Source organism: Toxotes jaculatrix, chromosome 5 (genome assembly GCF_017976425.1).
Source record: "Toxotes jaculatrix isolate fToxJac2 chromosome 5, fToxJac2.pri, whole genome shotgun sequence".
NCBI lineage: Eukaryota > Metazoa > Chordata > Actinopteri > Toxotidae > Toxotes > Toxotes jaculatrix.
Window position 1 is genome coordinate 18,314,887 of NC_054398.1, and position 20,866 is coordinate 18,335,752.

The 20,866-nt window shown below is 40.2% G+C and overlaps 3 protein-coding genes across 3 annotated transcripts; 2 read left to right on the plus strand and 1 right to left on the minus strand.

Annotated features, from left to right (window-relative positions):
• Positions 1-1,066: 1,066 nt before the first annotated feature.
• pkmb (pyruvate kinase M1/2b) lies at positions 1,067-8,893 on the minus strand. The gene is made up of 11 exons (XM_041039254.1): positions 8,764-8,893; positions 7,135-7,313; positions 6,917-7,008; positions 5,345-5,476; positions 5,044-5,230; positions 4,690-4,960; positions 4,448-4,598; positions 4,208-4,360; positions 2,902-3,068; positions 1,783-1,964; positions 1,067-1,653 (listed from the first exon to the last, which is right to left on the minus strand). The coding sequence occupies exons 2-11, from the start codon at positions 7,283-7,285 to the stop codon at positions 1,547-1,549; spliced, it is 1,593 nt and encodes a 530-aa protein (XP_040895188.1). The 5' UTR covers positions 7,286-7,313; positions 8,764-8,893; the 3' UTR covers positions 1,067-1,546.
• On the plus strand, positions 7,284-17,999 carry LOC121181981 (protein mono-ADP-ribosyltransferase PARP6-like). Its single transcript, XM_041038229.1, has 24 exons — positions 7,284-7,329; positions 7,690-7,743; positions 11,707-11,855; positions 12,423-12,500; positions 12,926-13,020; positions 13,122-13,182; positions 13,880-13,970; positions 14,052-14,118; positions 14,247-14,396; positions 14,485-14,629; positions 14,789-14,920; positions 15,472-15,567; positions 15,683-15,775; positions 15,884-16,009; positions 16,116-16,181; positions 16,305-16,372; positions 16,491-16,539; positions 16,700-16,812; positions 16,923-16,995; positions 17,148-17,217; positions 17,340-17,419; positions 17,537-17,600; positions 17,703-17,787; positions 17,903-17,999. The coding sequence occupies exons 1-24, from the start codon at positions 7,284-7,286 to the stop codon at positions 17,997-17,999; spliced, it is 2,148 nt and encodes a 715-aa protein (XP_040894163.1).
• A 2,093-nt stretch (positions 18,000-20,092) lies between these two features.
• On the plus strand, positions 20,093-20,743 carry LOC121181982 (ribonuclease P protein subunit p25-like protein). The gene has a single exon (XM_041038230.1). The coding sequence runs from the start codon at positions 20,093-20,095 to the stop codon at positions 20,741-20,743; it is 651 nt and encodes a 216-aa protein (XP_040894164.1).
• The last annotated feature ends 123 nt before the right edge of the window (positions 20,744-20,866 follow it).

A 20,866-nucleotide genomic window follows, 5' to 3' on the forward strand; every position in this document is an offset into this window, starting at 1 on the left:
CACCTGCCATGGACATTAGCTGGGATTGACTGTACCGTCACTTTGAGTGCATTCAACTTAAAGGTGTGTGCAGAAGTGTCAGTCATTCATCTATTCATATATTTATTTCTCATTTTGCTGCCTTTTAACCACCAAATCTGATGATTCTATCACCCATGTATGTTAGGCATATTTTATTTTAGGTACTGAATTCAATGCAATAAAATGACATATGGTCAATGGTGCTCGTCCGAGCTGCTGATTTCTTTTCAAGAGCAGAGTGTAGCATGAAGGAGAATCTGATAAAACGCTGTTGAAGTTTCAGACTTTAAGCCGGATTATAAATTGAGAACTGCACGGTGGTGTTCGGTGCTAACATTCAAAATTGCCAGGATTATAATCTGTCAGATATTTGAGTTGTCAACACAAAGAAAATTATCTGCCGTGTTCATGGAGCGATAACTGCTGGATTAGTGAGTAAAGATAGGTATTTCATTCAGCGCCATTGCAAGGTTTGATTAAAATAAGCTTTTTTTTCGATGAGACTTGTCATCCAGGACAAAGAGTGGACAGACTTGATGCTCTACCCCAGAGGAGCTAGTTTTTTGTATTAGTAATAGCCTGATGTAATTCTTCCAGTGACGTGTCGCAGATTTTACCTAAGTCCAAAATTAGAAATATTTCTCTAAGCACTGCACATTAAAAATATACATAAAATATATATTTTTATAGGCCCACAGTGTTCAGTATTAAATAATTTAATAAGAAATTATCAAAGAAATAAAGATATCACTAAATACAAACAAAATATCTAATGTGACCAAGAAGATGTAAAATAATTCAATTCAATTAAAAAAAAAAATCTTGCTTCTTTTCACTTTTACAGTTTATTTTAGTTCTTTCCAAATGTCCCTTTTCTAGAATGTGCAGCGCAGATTCAGTTATGTAATTGGCTGTTCACTCATCCTCACCAAAGCAGCAGCCGAGTACAAATACCTAAAAACTGCACGCAAGCTAAGTACTTGAATAAATCTGTTCAGTTACTTTCCAGCACTGGACTGTGATTACAAGAGGAGAAAAAACACAGTTGACCCAAAAATTCCTTTTAATGGATGGATGTCACATCAATTCAGATAAACTGTACCGACTGTCAGTTCTGCATGAAACACCGGAGACATCTTGCAATAGTTCATGGTACCTGGACAATAAAAGAACCAAAAACTAAGGAAATGACCGATAAGTACAATAAGCTTAGAGTTTAGTTTTCAGCCTATGCAGAGAAACACTATCCACTTTGCTGACCACGCAGAGTGACAGTGGAGTTTCCACTAACAGGTTTTGAGTTCAGTCTCTGGTAGCAGGATTTAGACAATAAATTGCACATAGGGATGAGAGGAATCATGGAGTTACTATGAACGACACGACAAAAGTCCTTCTGAAGGAGCGGCCTGGTTTTAACTTTCTGTTGGTTACGAAAAGCAACAGACAAGAAAAGTCCGACACAGGGGTGGGAGGCAGGTTATAGGAGAGGGGAGGGGGAGTGGTTACTAATGTCCTTTGATGATGTTCAAGGCACCAGCACAACTCTCATGGTGTTGGTGTAACCAGAGCCTGGGCGCCAGCCGGTCACAACAATGGCCACATCACCAGACTTGAAGAATTTGCGGTGCTTGCCTAAAGAGTGAGAAAATAAGATACATTGAATGAGTCCTGGAGATGAAGAAAATGTTCTCAAAGCTGTTGACTTTTCACTCCTACTAACCAATTTTTTTCCAATGTCAAAAGTTTCAGCAAAACACTCACCAACTTCCAGGGCAAAGTTCACACGCAGGTCAACGTCCTCAGCCCAGACGTCGTTGGCGGGCTTGGTGTAGAGCACAGGGTAGATACCACGGTACAGGTGAGCCTGGCGGGCGGTCTGGCCACAGCGGGTCACGGCAATGATGGGGGCACGGGGCCTGTACCTTGACAGCATGTGAGCGGACCTGCAGGTAACAGGTACAACTTATGACAAAGAACTGAAAACATTAAATTTCAACACCAAAACTGGTCTGAATGAGTGCCATTGGAAATGAGTTGAATGGCAAACCTGTTAGCAAACAGCTGCTTATTTACACAAATATGGAACAACATTATCATTCATTTGGAGTTGTGATTGTATCCACGTGAGGAGTGCTAACTCTCCTTTAAGCCCGGCTTTATTTTCCATCAATTCCTGATGGAAATATCTGGCTCTGTAGCTGCCAAAATGCTCCATTATGTTCACCAGCTTGTTGCTACTTGTCTGTTAGCTATAGCTGTGTGGGTAGTGTACATTGGGTTTTTAGAGTGTTGTTTTTTTTTTTTTTTGGCCAAACATTGCAGCTTGCTGCAGCAAAAAAACAACACTGAGAGCAGAGTGAAAAGTTGTTAAACTGTGAGCTGAAAGATGCTATAAAGCTCCAGAGAGCTGAGGGAAACTCCAGAGTCAGGATATAAAACTGTGGGTTCATCACAAGAGACTCCTTTCACATACAAGTAGTCATGTGATCCATTGTTAATACAGAAATGTTAATTGCAAATGCTTTGATTATGCCATTATCATTATGAAATCCAACCAGCTGACAGTGGTATGTCCTCTGTATAATGTGTTATGAGGATGAACTCCCAAATGGAGAGGAATGAACAGGGAGTTAAAATTAACTTGTAAAATGTCAGGGTTCAGATCTCAAAAGGTCACAAGTGGAGCACAGATTGTGAGAGCAGTAAAAGCTGGCACACTTCATATGTGGGCTTGTGATATGGAGGGAGCGGAGGTGGAGGGATGGATAAATATTATAATGCACCAGTTTCTTTGTTCACAGTGGGCGCTGTGGAGGATATTATGACTCAGAGCTCTACAGAGGAGGTTTACAGGAGGTGGACTTCTTCTTGAATCCTCACCTGCCAGACTTGGTGAGCACGATGATGGCGCTGGCGCAGCACTTGAAGGAAGCCTCCACGGCACCGATAGCGACGGACTCTGTGGGGTCACGGGTCAGATGAGTGGTGCGGCGCAGCTCCTCGAACATTTGCCTGTGGAACATGGCAGCCTCGGCTTCACGGGCAATCTGAACATGTAAAAAGAAAAAGAAAAAAAAGAAACAGGTTATAGCAGTGCCAGGCTGCAGTCACAGTGCTAGTTTTAACTGCAGGAGTTAGTTTGTATTTAAAATGAAAAAACAAAGGCCTGTTATCTTTAGTGCAGAAGTCTTCATGCCTGAAAGCGCTCTGAGACATAACGCTAAACAACACCGACAGCCAAGATGTCCAGGTACTGTTGCTGTGCACTGCAGATCCTCAGACACATGCAAACTAAACAATATGATAACACAGTTTGAGCACAGTGCAAAAGAAGAGAAGTTATTTGGTAGCAGATGGATGGAGGGAGGGGTGGGTGCAACAGGGATACACAAAGCAAGTTGAACAAATACTAAACAAGCTGTTAGTGAAACCCAGGCTGATACCACTGATGTGTTCAAACTGTGGAAGAAAATGTAACTCACGTCACAACGCAAACACTATCTTCAGTAGAAGTTTTCCTGGGTTTCATACTTCTGTGAGTATCTCACAGTCCAAAGTTAATTAGGTTACTTGTTTATTATTCATGACCTTGAGAATCACTGAACTGGAGATGCACCATTATGAAACCATGGTCAGATGATGAGAATGAATTATAAAGCTGCACAGTTCTTGTAATGGAAGCTAAAATATGTAATAATGTGTACTTTGCATTGTCAGTACATAAGAAAATTAAACCAATATGACAATTCCAGAAGCGAATTTGCTCTTCTGAGGTATTTTGTTCTCTTTTAAGTGCCAAATAGGAACCAAATAGGCCTCACAAAACATAGAGCCTGTGCATATAAGCTCCTGACAAAGAAGCACTGATGTGTGTTGCTGACAACTCTCAAGACTCAGACGTTAAAGTTTCCCAAGAGCACACAAAGGCACCACATGCCACAGTGTTTGGTTATGGGTCTTTTATACTGATGATGCAGTCCTCCTCACACTGACAGACTGAGCGAATATAGTTGCTGCAGTTGCACCAAACCATATGTGCACATTTCTTTGCATCAAGTATCTAAAACATGCCGTAACTCTGGTCTAGTCCTTCAACAGTGCAGTGCTGAAAGATTCCTTAGTCGTGCACCCATACAGTGAACATGATGTAGTACTTAGGGGATGGGACCATAAGGTGTGCTCTTACCCTGTGCTGTGTGCGCACGGCCTCCAGGGGGTAGTCTCCCTTAGCGGTCTCACCACTCAGCATGATGCAGTCATTGCCATCCAGCACGGCATTGGCGACATCACTGGCCTCAGCACGAGTAGGGCGAGGTTTCTTGGTCATGCTCTCGAGCATCTGCGGGAGAAAACATTACATATCATATATGTCTGTACACACACTGATACTCTTTATTTTTTAAACAGACTGTATGGTGTCACAGACCTGTGTGGCACAGATGATGGGCTTGCCAATCCTGTTGCACCTGCCAGTCATCATCTTTTGGGCGATGAAGACCTTCTCTGTTGGGATTTCAATGCCAAGGTCACCACGGGCAACCATGATGCCATCACTAGCCTCCAGAATCTCATCAAATCTATTGGACAAAACAACAAAAAAACTCTCCACAGTTATCTAAAGATTTGGATTTGCGCAGATTCAACCGTGACCGCTGATCATCCACCCACCTGCGCACACCTTCGTGGTTCTCCAGCTTGCTGATGATCTTGATGTCCTTACCCTTCTCGCCGAGCACTTTCCTTACAGCGTGGACGTCAGCAGCCTTACGGATGAAGGAGGCGAAGACCATGTCAACACCCTGCTCCACGCCAAACTGCAGGTCCTGAATGTCCTTCTCTGACACAGCAGGGAGATCAACAGCAGCTCCAGGCAGGTTGACCCCCTTCTTGCTGCCCAGCATGCCGCCATTCTCAATCTCACAGATCAGGTAGTCGTTGCCTTAGGACACAAAAAAGAGAGAGAAACTGAATTTCCACAGTCAGGCGGAAAAAAACACAACAGGTGATTATTTGTGTGCTTACCAATTTCTTTGACCTTGAGGGAAATCAGACCATCATCAATGTACACGTGGCTTCCTGCCTGCACTACCTTGGTGATGTTCTTGTAGTCAAGCCACAGGACTTTCTCATCACAATTCTCCTTGTACTGGTCGTCGAGTGTGAGTTTGATGGTTTCACCCTTCTTCAGCTCAACCTCAGCGGTGCCACTCTAAACAAGACGAGAAGAGAGTTTGTTAGTTCTCAGGTTGAACATCACTGCAGGAAACCATTATTTCTGCAATAAATCAAAAACGTTCCCCTCTGAGCCTTGGTAAGAACTCACGCCCTTGATAAGTCCGGTTCTGATTTCTGGTCCCTTGGTATCCAGAGCAATTGCCACTGGTCTGTAGTCGACAGATCCTGGCCCAAAGCTCTCAGTTGCCTCGCGGACATTCTTGATGGTCTCAGCATGGTACTACATGATGTGACATTGAAAGACACTGAAAATCTACAATTACACTAGTGAATTGTAATAGCTTTACAAAGCTATTACAAATAGCTATTACATCACAAATAGCTTTTACATATTACAATAGCTATTACAAAGCCGTTATAGTGTTTTCATCTAGGTGTAAAAGTCTTAAAAAGTAAATGAAGTTTGTACAACAACAGGTGGCCAAACTTAGTCACGCAGTCACACAGGCGGCACTGCACTGGTTGCATAACTATATGTATTCAGTCTTGAATGACAACTGCAACACATGTTTAGGACATGACATTGCTCTGTATCACTGTACATAAATAGCTGCACTGACTATCAGGTATTAAATGAAAACTTTCCATTTATTAGAGCTGTAGCCTTAACAGCAGGATGCTTGACAAATTAATAGATGTGTACAACTGCTGTGCTGTCTGTCTGTAGCTATGGATCTAGTAAATGTATACTACATGCAAAAAAAACAGAATGACCTAGTCTAATCTTAACACTACTGTCTTCAGTTAATAATGAATGTCTCAGTGTGGCCTCTCTTACATGTCTTCTACTTGTACTGTTGCTGCAAGCCTGACTCTCAGAGCAGGCCTATTTATAGCTGTACTGACAACTGACACACCAATAAGACAGAGGTCAAATTTATTTTACCCTTCCCATAACAAATCATATACCCAATTTGTTGTGATTTTTTCTGGAGTTATGGTTATCAATTGTGTTGTTATGTTTCTTAAAACCTGTCAGAAATGCAGCTAAATACAGACATTTTTTTTATTCAGCAGTGCTGGACCTTCACACCACTACACAGACAACTCAAAAGCCACTCTGAGGATTGAGTTACACTGGGGAAAAAAAAATCACTGCAGTTAACCTTTAAAGATCCAAATATCAGCCGTGGGTGTTCGTACTACAGCTGATGATAGATCTGATGCTCATCCACTCAGGTGACAGTGAAAAAGGTAAAGAGGCATGACTTTTAAAGGCGAGGGGTCAGTGGTGTAAGGTCGGCCAAAGAGTTGGCCGTGATACAGTTGGCTCGCCAAATCACAAGCTACAACACAGAGCCAGCACTGAAGGGGCAAGTACAAGCTCATAGATCACATTACAGCTACAGACAGTTACCAGGCCACAAGAGTAATGTCACGCTGCTGCAGCTGTAAAGGGTAAGTCCACACTGAATCACTCGCAGAGGGCAAAGATACTGCTGCTGCAGTGCTCTGTCTGGGTTCAAACTTTCAAGCATGTTGCACTATTGGACAAGTCCAAATCAGTGATGCCATGGCAGGTGTTCTGCCTTGGAAATCTGGTGGTAAATCCCCTGTTGTAAGTATTTGGGATTGTGAGATCAGAAGTGCAACTGCCTAGAAAGTTTAAGGGCAGTTTCAGAGATGCAAATAGTAAATCAAAAGTAGGCATTTCACTCACTTCATGTGTGCCATGAGAGAAGTTCATTCTTGCAATGTTCATCCCAGACTTGATCATTTCCTTGCCCATCTCCACAGATCGGGAGGCAGGTCCTACATGGAGACAAAGGGACACAGCACTAAATATGACATATGTTTCAAACCTAGATACACTGAGGTAATCACTGGATGATTTCTGTACTGAGAAATAAATCAATGCGCTCTGGCAAAGAGAATGACCAATTGTGCAGACGATGCCAGTGTTGCGCGACACTGCAGGTTCAGAGTCGATGTCCAGCAGGCACATGTGCTCAAGGAGAGTGTCCGCCACAGCAGCATGCATCTGCTGCGTGTGGATGATGGAAGAGCCTGTATCCTTTGACTTCGACATGACTGGATCCGTGTCTGCAGGAAACGTCCTGGGGAGACAGAGAGGTAAACAAGAGAGGTGATTGATTAGCACCTAACAGCTCTACCTGTGACATTTCTCAGTTATATAGAGGGCTTTTTCATGGGTCACAGACACAGTGGCTTCAAGCTACAGACAAGCAACATATTATCACAAAAATGGTATGGAAACAAAATCAAGACACTATGAAGAAAGATAAAATAAGGATCTAGTAATTATCTCAATGGAAAGGTAAACACTTATAATAAAATTTGACCTCTCTGTGGATTAATTTTAATTCTACCAGAGACTTGAGAGTGGCTGTGCGGGCTGACCGGACTGCCTGTGCACGAAGAAACGACAACAGTGCTGTGCCTGTCTGACTGCACTCGCCCACATTCCTGTAGGAGTTTTTGTGCAACTGAAGAAGATGAGCTGGTCACTTCTTCCAGAGGCTGAAGGTGATTCATACACACAAAGAATAACTCTGGGAGGAAGCTGAAACACATTACTTATGCAGCCTGCAGTGAAATGCTGGTCCAGACTCCAAACAATGTACATTAAAAGGACAAGGTAGAGTTATCAGGATTCAGCTTACAGTCTGCTACAATAGAGGAATGCAACATGCATGACAAATCTGTTAAGTTCATGTGCATGGAAACATGGCATCTGTGTGTGTGTGTGTGAGTGTGAGTGAGTGGGCTCAGTGGGCTCAGACACCATTCCTGCCCTCAGCGTTCACCTAAAATAACATGGTCAGCTGAGAGTATTTATGGACTGTAGAAGCATATCACCAAAAAAAAAGAAACACATTAGAAAAATTGTTGAAAAATGAGAAAATCCATTGCAGTTATATGATAATCAGGCTATATATATATGTATATATATGCGACATACTACAGTTTAGAGACAGGTCAAAGCCGCCTTGCAGGTAGTTATGAATAATATCGTTTGCAAAATATCAGTTTAATTAATGTAACAGCTAAGTAATAAAAAATGAATCACTCTGTAATAGATTACTGAGTAACGGGTCATACACCGAGCTACTATTAGAAGGAAAAGTTTCTTGAAGCGTGCAGTTTCAGTAGGAAATGTTTTTACTCACTCTATTGTCTGCCTAATTGTCAGCTTCTGAGGACATACAGGTTGTCAATATTCAGAATGGATAAGATCAAACCTTATTTATCCTGGTCATGGTAGATTCATTATATTTGAAACTATTTAGGCTCTATGTAAATTTGTATTTGTGCAAAATGAATATAATCAAACACAATTAGTAAATACTCTGAATATATAATGTTAACAAATCACTGTAAACAAAAAAAACGTGATAAAAAAGAAGTGTTTGATCTGTGATTGAAATGACATTTTTCACTATGTAAGGAAGAAAAAATCTCATTTCAACCTTAACACAATCACTACTGTAAAATCTCCTCTCCAGTCTCTCTGTCATACAGCTGAATCTACTTGCTGTTACTCACCTACTGGGTGAACTTTGCAGGGACCAAAGCGCCACTGGTTCTGCCGGAGCAACAGCTTTTATTCACGCTTCACTGACCGGGACTACTTTTCTCTGTGACCAGCACCCGGTGACAGAGGATATAGGGCGCGACAGTTAAGGCAATATTTCAGATTTGTACGGAGAGTTAAGTATACATTTTTTTACACGGGAGTTTAAAAAAACAAAACAAAACAAAAAGCATAAATATAAAATTCAATATCAGTTCCCCAAATGAAAGCACAGAAGTTGGGGGACTATAGACGGAGGATACAGCGCTGATACAAGTGTCGTTCGCCTGTCATAAAACCTGGTTTAACTGGACCTGAGGCACCGAACGACGGTGACCGGATGCCCACTGGTTCATATCTAATTACTCACAGAATTACTGAGAAACACAGACAGAGGTTTATTAATAAAAAGAAAACCCAGATGGCCTTTTTTTTTTTTTTTTTAAATCTTTTATCTGTTGTGTCATATGTTCTTTTATGACTCTTATTTGTAAACCCCCGATGTCTAACAGGCAAAATCACAATGATCATATTGTATGTGCTTCTTGTGAGGACCAGCATCTATTTCCTGTCCTGACCTCTGACATTTTAATTCTATCCATGCTTAAACACTGTTATTACATACAATCTTGATCTGTTCTTTGAATATGTATACTGGCAAATTAATTTAAGATTTTTCTCTTTTCTATGCTTGTGAAGACATTGAGGAAGTACCAGACACATTTAATTTGGTCCATTAATTTATTTTACACATTCTCATTAACATCATATTTTTCATTTTTTAAAGTTAATTTTTGAAACATTTATTCATTTATTCATTTTATTTGTTTCACTATTTATTTTGATGTATGTTTTCCTTGCTTCCACTGGCTTTCTCAAATCACCTCCTTTACTTTTTTCTTTTTTTCTGTTAGCCTTCAAGTCATACCATAATTTTAGATTCCTTTGTGAGCTCAGCAAGGGTCAACCTGTGTTTACATGCTTGCTGTGTGATACATGCATTCACTAAAGAGCTTCCTTTACACTGGTGGAGTCTCAAAATTAGAGGAAAGTTGCAATGAAGTGGAAATTACATGCAGTAGTGGAGATGACAGCTGACGAGTGAAAAGTAGATGCTTATGGAGACGCAAACTTAATATCAACCTGATTGCATATTATGTAGATGCACAATGTTCATTAAACTCTGTCTGGTATGGTAACACATGACACCCTGTTACAAAAACATGTGCAATCCCTCCATGGATCCAGACGTCATCCAACAAAGGTGTATTATGGTATGTAAGATGAGCCATGCTGGGCTCCATGTAGCATGAGGAACATGTTAGGAACATGCTGTACCACATCATTAAACTGGACCCACCCAGTGCTATGCTCAACATATGTGTGCACTCTCCTCAATGTTATTTGATACTGACAAAATGTGTTGTCTCAGCCCTGCTCTGTGTGTGCGTAATAAATATTTTTAGGTGCTCATTATTTTTACTTCCCTTACGTTTTAACAGCCATATTAATTCCAGTCATTTAAAAAACAAAGTAGAAAATATGTATAAATTGGATGAGAAGGCTTGGGTTTGCTTATGTTCTGTAGTTGTTTAAAAATTGTAAAGCTCTGTGGTAAGAACAAAGCTTGAGTCTTAATTTAGTGGCAGACAATTAGTACACAAATAAGTAGTATGTACCTGTGCATTAGTGTGAACAGGGCACACCGTCTCTCACTCTCTCTCTCAACAACAGCTCTATCTTGTGGACGATCGGCTGAATTGTCTTTACTTTTTTTTGATAGGTGAGGTGACAGTGACACCTTGCTGCAGTTAACTGTGCTTGATTATTGACATAGTATTTATTTGTTGTACATTATATAATTGTTTGTTGTAAATAAGGCTCTACGTAAGTAAGGCTCTACTTAATAAAAAAAAAAAAGCCTCCTTATCTCTTCTCTCTGCTCATGTGAAAACACAGAAACAAGACTTTTTCACTCTGCCTGTGAAGAACAAATAAAGGATGTATTTCAGCCTGGTGTATTCCCATTGTTGAGTGTTTGCTCTCCACAGCAGCTGCAGTAGATATTGCACAGAGCCGGTTGCTGTGGAAATCGGATTCTCATCGTGAACCTGTTCATTTATCTTGCTGACCTGACAGATGAAGCCTATATCATATCTATGATATTACAGTAGGTTCCTGAAATGAGAAGGCGGTGGATACAACAGCACAAAAACTACACAATACGATACAACACAAATCAACAGCTCTGCAACAGATACCACCTTTGTGAATCATAATATTCTGGTGATGTTGTGTCTTAGACGTGTTGACTCACCTCAGCAGAAACTTAATTTGCTTTGTATTTATAGCCTTCAGTATAAAATATAGTATTCAGTATAAAGTACAGGGATTCATGATGTTGTGACCACCCACTATAAATAAACACAGACCCATAACAAACACCCACTCATGTCTAAGTGGATTACTCTGAGAAAAGCGCTTGTTGAGAGAAGACTTGTACACACATGTATGCAGTCCTAGAAGTGTGTAATCTGGCCAGACTGCAGAGCAGCAGGTGACTGCTAACAAGGGTAACTGCCGATTAAGGTCAGACTGCAGCACAGCAGACAGACAGGAAGACTACTAAATGCTAAACATCAACCAAATCGCCATGCTTCAAATCTCCCAATAGGGATCTTTGTACTCATCACAGGCTTAGAATTGATTCATGAACCCGACTTTTCAAGAGGCTGGAGGACACTGATTTGTTTTTTGATCAGATTTTTCTCTTCTCCTCTTTTATTAAGGGACATACTATAGAAGCATTAGGTGGCTTTCATATCAGACAAATAGGACAAAGATACTGCAAGTGTGCAATAAAAGTCCTGGAGCTGTGGGTCTCATCCTCAGCCTCTCCTCTCTCTCTGGGCCAGGTTCAACTGATTGGGCTGTCAGTATCTACAGCCAATCATGTGACGGCAGAACATGTGGGACTTCCTGCTGTTCAAAACCAGAGGGGGAGAGGACAGCCAAACACAGACAGCCAGGCCAGCTTTCAAACAGAAATATTCATTTGTTCAGGGTCACATATGGACTTAGGAGATTTTAACACTTGATTTCTGACAGTATTAAATTGTTTTCTCAAGTGGAATATGTGGAGTTTTTCTCATTGAGGAAAGGTAAGAACTTAATTTTGTGCCTTCTGTGTCATTAACACCTCATTTCCACTGTGTTCTTCTGTCTATTGCGGAGGTAGCTGAACTAATTAAATCACATTTTTCCAGTTTTCTGTTTGTGTTTGGTCACAGTGGAATGAACACTGTTGATTGTTGCTGAAGAGTTGCCAAAGAACTGAATGCATGGTGAGTCTATGAAGTTTCCCTCCTTTTCATATGCTGCATTCTTAAATCATGTCAGAGAATGAAAAGAACCAATCAATATGACACACCAAGGAGATTATGTTACGTTAAATGTCACACATCCTGTGTTGAAAGGCTCATTGTCTACAGTAGATGTAGTATTGCATCCTGTAGATGACTTGAAAATGTGTTGAACAGAGGAGCAGTCTATTTGGGCTGACAGAAGGCTCTAATTAGCTGCGTAATTAAGAGGATCTTTTGATTGACAGATTTTCCCATTAACCCGACAGGAGACAGAGTGTCAACAGCGAACAGACAGCCAAACTGACGAGGACAGTGACACAGAGGAAATCCTGTGTGGAATACATGTAATCATCACCCTCAGTATCCTTGTAGCGCAATGAATATTATACCATATTATATAATCCTAATTATTGCGAAATACCTACAAGTAAAGGCAGTTAGCTGGAGAAATTGCTGCATGTGGAGTTATGATTAAAAAACACAGATTATCATATGTTACTGGATATTGGAATGGAAGTGGCTCCCTTTGACTTGGATACCGTGGAGCAATATTTTCTTATGAATATAAGAAAAGAGAGGCAGATGAGATAAAGTGTTACCCACATTTTATACCTCAAGAAACTTCTTGTCATGATGGGAATAATAGCTTTCTTCTTAGCTGTTGTTGAAGAGCTCTGTGAGTGTTTTAATCCTTCAGCCCCCCCCCCCCCCCCCGTGGTGCTGAGCTGTTTGGACCATAAGCTAAGTGTGTTAGTGTTTGTCTCGGCAGGAGAGCTGTGCCACTGACCTGTATCACCACCCCCAGCTGGAAACAGACATCGAGGCAGTCAGGACTTTGTATTCAGATTCTGCTGTCTCTGTCAGGTGAGTGTCTGAACAACTTTTCCTGCCCACGGCCTTAAAAAGTATGGATCCCTGCTGCTTTTCTGCATTGTCACATTTTCTCTTCCTTTTTCTTCTGCCAGGGAGTATGGGTCAATTGATGATTTGGATGTTGACTTAAACATCAATGCCAACTTTTTGGATGTAAGTTAAATTTACAGTACTGTTCCAACAGTTGCAGTCCAATGGTTACATAATACTTGTATATAATTGCAGTGTATGGATTATGATTATTTCTGCACATCCTTTTTCACAAACAAAACATTCACAAATTTGGTTTATTTAACACACTAATTGTGCATCTTCTGAAAATATACCAGACAAAAGCTCTAGTGGATCAAATACATGCTTACAGCACAGTTTGGTCACATGTCCCTTAGCCATTTTCTCATCAATCAGCCACTTCATCCAGCTTCTGGCAGAATTCTGTTTGGATCTTTGACTACTCTTCTCGGCTGAATTCAACCATCTTTTCAGGGCAGGCCATATATGTTCAATATGGTAACTTTACTAAATCACAATCAGCAAGGAAGTTAGTTAGGAAGACATGAGGTTAAAGCATTTCATAAATTCCTATGTCCCCAGTATAGCATTGTAGGTTGCTGCACTGTATGTTAGTGACCTATCAGATTTTGTCATACTTTCACAGGCCACACAAGAAATTTATAAAGGAAAGTGACAGGGAAGTTCCTTTCCAAATCATTCTGTCATTCTTGAGAGTTGCAGAAAAAACTGAAATTTCCAAACTGCAAATGAAGTGTCCCTGACAAGCGTCTGCAAACTTTTTTTTTTTTTACTGCAACTCTACACCATACATTTACTACACTGTGTGTGTCCACAGGAGAAGGTGGCCAAAGCCTGGAGGATTAATCCATCAGAGCCGATCATTATCCGTCTGCACTTTTCGGCCTCTCAGTATCTGGATGGACCTGGTGAGCATCAGCGACAACGCTGCAAAATAACTGCCTTGGAAATCAGGGTGACAACTGATTACGTGATGTTTCTCACTGCAGCACCTTCAGTTGAGGTCTTTCAGCCATCCAACACAGATAATTTCAGTCTTGGAAAACAACTACAGAAGTGAGTGTTTATATCATAACTGTCATGGCAGTGATGAGATTATTCAGTGTAGGTTTTTAGTCCTCTTTCTTCAATGTCCATCTACTGATTGCATAAAGACTAGACTTCAAACTCCTTCTGTTCCCCAGTATTCTTACAGTATTCATATCTCGGGAGTGGAAACACCTGACAAATGAGAACATCGTGGTTCGACAGAGGAGCAGACACAGCTGGTTCAGGCCAAGTGGAACCATCAAGAAATTTCGAGCAAGACTCAGCATCTGGTTACCACTGTCAAAGTAGGTGAAGATTTCAATGATTCACTTGTTTTATGTCCGATTGGATCTGTTCTTGGATGTCTGCTCACTTCTTCCTCACCATGAGCAGGTTGTCAAATGAGTCCCAGGAGCCAGTTATGAGAGGAAGGATAATTTTACCAGCAATGAAACTGAGCCGTTTCACAAATCAGGCAACCTCCTACACCATCAAGAATCCCACAGGAGAGCTCTTCACCTACGCACCCAGTGGAAAGGTGAGGGCTCTCTCCTTAGCAGAAAAAAAAATGCATTTCTTTGAGATTCACTGAAACATTTTATGGTCACTTCTGCTCTGTTTGCGACAGTCTTCCCAGTGGATTAACTCTACTATTCCTTCTTGTGTTCTGAAAATGTTTGCATATCTTCTTCCACAGAGGGTGGTGGTGTCAGCAGTCAAATCATCAGCACAGCTTAGTACCAAACAGCTGCTAGAGCTACTTTTCTCCTCACAGGCCATTGGGCACTGCAAGACCACAACGACTTTGCAGCATGGTTTCTTAGTACAGGTAAAGCCGTGTCTTGATAAGATAAATGATAAATTTCTATTTATTACAAACACAATAGTATAGACAGATGTTTATTATTGAGGTTGTACTTTGCAGTGATTTTGTGCTGGACTGCATTATACTGAGAGGTGTTTCTGATGTTTGTCTCACCCTATGTACAAATAATAAACAAATAATAACAATAAAAATCTTTGTAAAAGTAGAATATATGACAGAGCTGTTGTGGTGGCTTCCATTAAATTTTGTAATGAGTGTAATTCAAACAGTTAGAAGTATTGTATACTATTTAATTTTGATATCCTGATTACACAATAGTTACATATATGTATATATATATATATCTTATGATTGTGTTTTAAAATTAACAACAATGTGTAAATAAAACAGCCGTTCTTCACCATAATGTATTTACAAATGCTAAAAAAAAAAAAATAAAACCGAGCAACTGTCATTTTAGCTGTAGTTCATATAATATGTATCTATGTAAAATTTGTGGCAGAATTTACTGAGATGTAAATGACTAATTCTTTTTTTTTCATTGTTGTACACAGATAATGAGGTACGCTGAGCAGAGGATGCCCACGCTGAATGAATACTGTGTGGTCTGTGATGAGCGACATGTTTTTCAAAATGGCCCCATGTTAAAGGTATACTGCTGCAAAGAAAGCCAGCCAGTGCTTTCATGGCTGATCTACTGGTGTGAAACTTAAAACACAGGTGACTGTTAGAACATTGTCACGATTCTGTTTTGTGTGTTTGCAGCCTGCAGTTTGCACAAGGGAGCTTTGTGTGTTTTCCTTTTATACGCTGGGGGTTATGTCTGGAGCTACAGAGGAGGTTGCAACTGGTGCAGAGGTTGGTAACAAATAAATGCACACTTTAATAATAATTTACTTTACTAAGATAAAGAATAAATGATCACAATGTGAGATTTATGTATCCCAGTATTCTCTGTTCTTGCAGGTTATTGACCTGTTGGTGGCTATGTGCAGAGCTGCTCTTCAGTCTTCACGCAAGAGCATCATATTTGAACCATACCCTTCTGTTGTTGATCCATTCAATCCCAAAGCCCTGGCCTTTAGCCCTAAGGTATGAGCTGAACCAATCTAATTTAGTACTGGCTTGTTCTGAAATGAACTTTGTAGGATTTTTGTTTTTTTAAATTCTGAAACATTCATATTATTTTTTGTGGCAGAGAAAAAGCTACGACAGGCTGCAAAAAGCACTGGACAATGTCTTATTAATCAGGAGGATGGCACAGGTGACTGATCTCAAAATAAATCCTATACTTGTAACACCATTTACACAATTTACATCTGATCCTCCTCGTCAGAGAATAATCTGAAAGCAGTTGAATGTTCTCCTGACGTCAATTCATTTCCAGGGTCCATATTCTGAAATAAAGAAGCAGATGGACAAGATAGATCCTCTCGCTTATCCCTTACTACAATGGTGAGTGACACAATCTAAACAAGCTTTTCACTCATATATCTATTCTGTTTGACATGTGATAATGTCAGAGTGTTTCTTAGATTCATATCTAGGTGTGTGTTTGTATGTTTGACAACAGGATTTTAGCAAGCAACAGATCACACATTGTCAAGCTTCCACTGAACAGGGTATGATAGAGAAGTTTACTGTTAGAATCTGATGTTTTAACACAGTAGTTTTACAGAAGTAATGATTAATAATTAGCAACCAAATATGAGATTATGCACTGTTTTATACCTTATATAGATTTTATTCTGTTGTTGCTCTCCCAACCATTTTGCACAATAGCAGCTGAAGTTCATGCACACACCTCATCAGTTCCTGCTGATCAGCAGCCCTCCATCCAAAGAGGCTCGTTTCCAAACAGCCAAAAAACTTTATGGCAGCACCTTTGCTTTCCAGTGAGTCAAAGTCAAAGCTGTGGCACTAATCTAAAACCTCCAGATCAACGCTTGTGTACAGAATATGAGCCCTGCTTCTTATGCTTAGCCCGTCTTCTCTTGTCTTTCAGTGGTTCCCACATTGAGAACTGGCACTCTATTTTAAGAAATGGGCTGGTTAATGCCTCATACACAAAATTACAGGTAGAGTATAAAAATGCCAAAGTCTGTTAATTTCACAGTGGAGACATGCAACCCACAAAAGTATTACCTGTACGTTTGGACCTTTGTCACTTGTTTGACACCAAGCTGAAGTTTGTAGTAGCTATAATCTGTTTTCTGATTTTCTGTTTAAGCTTCACGGAGCTGCATTTGGGAAAGGCATCTATTTGAGTCCAATCTCAAGCATATCTTTTGGATATTCCGGTAAGAATGCACACTTTAATGTTGTTCCTAACAGTTTGCACATAAAACTACACAATCATCCTGCACATTTCCATTGTCTATTGATTCTAGCATTTTTCTAAACATATCCTTTGTCTTGTCAGAGATGGGTAAAGGTCGACACCAAATAACCTCCAGAGAAGAACTCATAAAGAAGTACAACCGAATAAACAAGATCAAACAGGTACATTTTCATTCACATTTGTTCAGACTCTACCTAGATGCACTTTGTACAAGGACATTTTCTCTTGTTTTTGGGGGGTTTTTTTGTGTCTCATCCTGTTTTCTTGCCTTGTTTAAGGAACAGCCAGGGCAAGCAAGGTTTCTGCAGAGCAGGAACCTAAACTGCATTGCACTCTGTGAGGGTAAATAAGAGAGAACATAGTATAACACAGAGCCTTGATTTGACTATAAAAAGTGCGATTTTGTGACATTTTTTTCTAAAAGTTGTCTGTATGTTTTAACAGTCATAACTTCTAAAGCTCTTCAAAAACATGGGAACATTTGGGTGTGTCCGATATCCGACCATGTGTGCACGCGTTTCCTCTTTGTGTGAGTAAAATGTGAAGCAGCAGAGAAGTAACTGTCTAAAATGCCTATGCTTCTCAGTGCAATCAGAAATTTCCAGACTACATGTCAGATTACTAAAACAGTCCACGTTTCTCAGGTATGAAAATGGTCGGGTGGGAGATGTCCACATCAACACTCAGGAAGCCAAGATCCACAGGGAAATCTCACAAGTAATTGCTTCAAAGTTGTGCTGAGAAAACAAATATAAGCACAATGCACACATGTATCCAGACATTTCTTTATGACAACAGTGTAGATTCCATGTAAAAATATGGACTGACCTGTTTGTTCATGGCTTAACTTAATGTTTGTTTCCTTTGCTAACTCAAAGGAAGGAAAATACTTCAGAAAACTGAATAATGCGTCTCTCTTTCTCTTATTATATTGTCATATTTATTAAATGAAAGAAACTGGTTTGTTGAGTCATGTACCTGTAAAATCTTTTTTTTATTTGCCTTGTATCTTAATTTACAGTCTGATATAATTTAAATCTGTCTACCATCAGTGTCATATAGTTGTTTTTATATTCACATTTTTAAAATAAAGGTTTACAATATTTGGTACCTTTGTTTTAACATATCAAATTTCCTTTTACATGTTAATGCAGATTGCCCTCAACTCAAAGGTCCAATTCATCGCTTGTTATTTGTGTAATACATGTGTTTTGCCACAAGATGGAAGTGTAACCTGTGTCTCAGTGGCTCTATTTAGTATAAACACAGGGACAATAAAACCCTATAATGTTATGACAGTCATAATTCAAAATGTCTGTAAGTGGAAATGCTACAGATGTTTAAATTGGATAATATTGTGAGCACATTCAAAATTTGGGTGTTGAGCCTGTGTGATAGTCTTCTTTCTGTAAAAACAACTACTAGACAACTACAACACACACCAGATGTGTCACAGCAGTCGTACACAAAAATAAGCTTTGTCACATGCTTTATACTGAAGCTTGTACAAAGGGTTTTTCTGGGACAAGCAAGGACACAAATCCTGTGAAATACATCAAAAACATTTTTCATGATGGGAATATATTCACTGATGGACAGTTAATTCACATTTAATTTACATTTATGGCCAGTGGATTATTCTCCTGGGAAGTAACTGCAATTTGTTCTGCATGATATTGACAATAGTAAGAATCTCATCTTTGTCCTCATTGTTCGAGTCAGTGGATAACCAGGGGTGCATACCATCCTTTCAGGCAGAAATGCACCATTATAACAGTATACTTGTTCCATATGAGCCCCACAGCTGCCTCTTGACTTCCCCAGGGCTCAGCTCCTCTAAAATAAGCAACTATGAAAACACCTCTGTTTGCATCTGGATAGAGATCTTCTCTTAAAAGCTCTGGTTTGGTAATTTTATGCAAGTTTGACCCAAAAAAAGTGGCTGCTCGAAGGTATGTTTGTCCTCATAAATGTCATTGATTCAAAATTATGTAGCAAGTATTTTCTGGGTCAACCCAGCAGGCAATGGACTGAAGGGAGGACAACTGTGAAGTTGCTGTAATAGCCCAAAGGAAGATATTTCTCAAGGACCATATGGCTCTCTGATGATAGTGCAGAGAAAAAGCTGTCTTAAAAAATATCATATACTGTATGTTGCCATAACTATTGCTAATATTTCTTCTTCTTATTTAGACTGAAAGCTGGTGCGATATCTACAAAAATGCACATTAAGAATGTCAACAAAATGGGACAATCAAGACAAAGTCAGTCAACACAAAGAACTGCTTCAACTACATGCCTTGTTAAATCTGATTAACTCATGTTTATTCATCCATATAATTCAAGCAACCATACAAATACAGTCTCTAAGCCCTTCAGGGTTTAACACCAAAAGCAATGAACTAGAATGTGACAGACAATATTAAATGTTACATGTGCCTTTAAGAGCACTATGTCCCACTCTACATGTTTCTCTCTGAGTCTCATATGTGTTTGTTGGCATCAGCTGTCCTCAGTGCTGAATAGAGCAAGGACATCTTTTCCTTCACGTCAATGGGATTAGAGGAAGAAATGCCCTCTTCATTCTGCTGGCTGTCATCTCAGAGCTCCGAAGACAAATGGAAATACAGTGTGGACCGAAGACAGAAAGATCGATTTAAGTCACAAGTTTGGATGACAAATCTGCTGAGTTTTTAGTTTCCTGTACAAATGAATAAGAACATGCTTCGGATCCCAAGGGAGTTATGCAAATAATCCAAGGCTGCAGGCTCAGAAACAGTATCCTGTGCTGTTATTTTGATGCTCTCTAAAAAATGACTGAAGCCAGGGGTCAAATGAAGAGTTCAAATGCTGCGGGCAGTACTGTAATGGAACCATGGTCTACTTCATTCAAACCTTCTGGCCCATCTTCATCTGTGTCTACAAAACTTGGCGAAAGCAACTTCAGAAGAATCAGCCGCACAGAGGAAAGCTGTCCTTATCCAATCCCCGGCCTAGCAGCGGACATTCTGCACATGCGAGTGAAAGAAGGAAGCAAGATTCGCAATTTACTAAGATTTGTAACAGCTCGGATGCAAGAGGAGGGAAGAAACAACAACGGGACATCACTGAGACAGGTGGTCTTCACTGGTTCAGGCAGAGGAGTCACCAAGACCATCACCTGTGTGGAGATCCTGAAACGTAAAATTGGAGGGCTGCACCAGGTGTCCAAACTCTACTACAAGACAGTAAATGAGGTTTGGGAGAATCCACAGCAGGGAGCGCCAGGTAAAACCATGCAGAGGACAGTCCCCGCCATCTGCATCCTGCTCTCTAAAGACCCTCTGGATTCCCAGGAGCCTGGATACCAAGCTCCACAGTCGCTCAGTGTTCCCACAGAGGACACAGAGAGACATATAGCTCTGCTCAGCCCGACTCATAGTCTCTCTTCACAGCATGCAGCCAAGAGACTCTGTCTGGATGACTGGAGCGTATATTCTGCCTGAACATCCAAAGTCAGACAACATTTATTAGGCTTGATCAGAGGGTTGATCCAGCAATACATACGCATACTAAAACTGTAATTCTGTATTTACAACACTTGTAACTTTGTTATGAAAAATAATCGA

Excerpts from the sequence above, each read along its gene's own strand:
- LOC121181981 (XM_041038229.1), top strand. The coding sequence starts at position 7,284 with ATGACTGGATCCGTGTCTGCAGGAAACGTCCTGGGGAGACAGAGAG. Across the intron at positions 13,183-13,879 it reads TCAATGCCAACTTTTTGGAT|GAGAAGGTGGCCAAAGCCTG; the intron begins GTAAGTTAAATT and ends GTGTGTCCACAG. Across the intron at positions 16,010-16,115 it reads CCCTGGCCTTTAGCCCTAAG|AGAAAAAGCTACGACAGGCT; the intron begins GTATGAGCTGAA and ends TTTTTGTGGCAG.
- pkmb (XM_041039254.1), bottom strand. The coding sequence starts at position 7,285 with ATGTCGAAGTCAAAGGATACAGGCTCTTCCATCATCCACACGCAGCAG. Across the intron at positions 1,965-2,901 it reads GTGCTCACCAAGTCTGGCAG|GTCCGCTCACATGCTGTCAA; the intron begins GTGAGGATTCAA and ends TGTTACCTGCAG. Across the intron at positions 1,654-1,782 it reads GAACTTTGCCCTGGAAGTTG|GCAAGCACCGCAAATTCTTC; the intron begins GTGAGTGTTTTG and ends CTCACTCTTTAG.
- LOC121181982 (XM_041038230.1), top strand. The coding sequence starts at position 20,093 with ATGAAGAGTTCAAATGCTGCGGGCAGTACTGTAATGGAACCATGGTCT.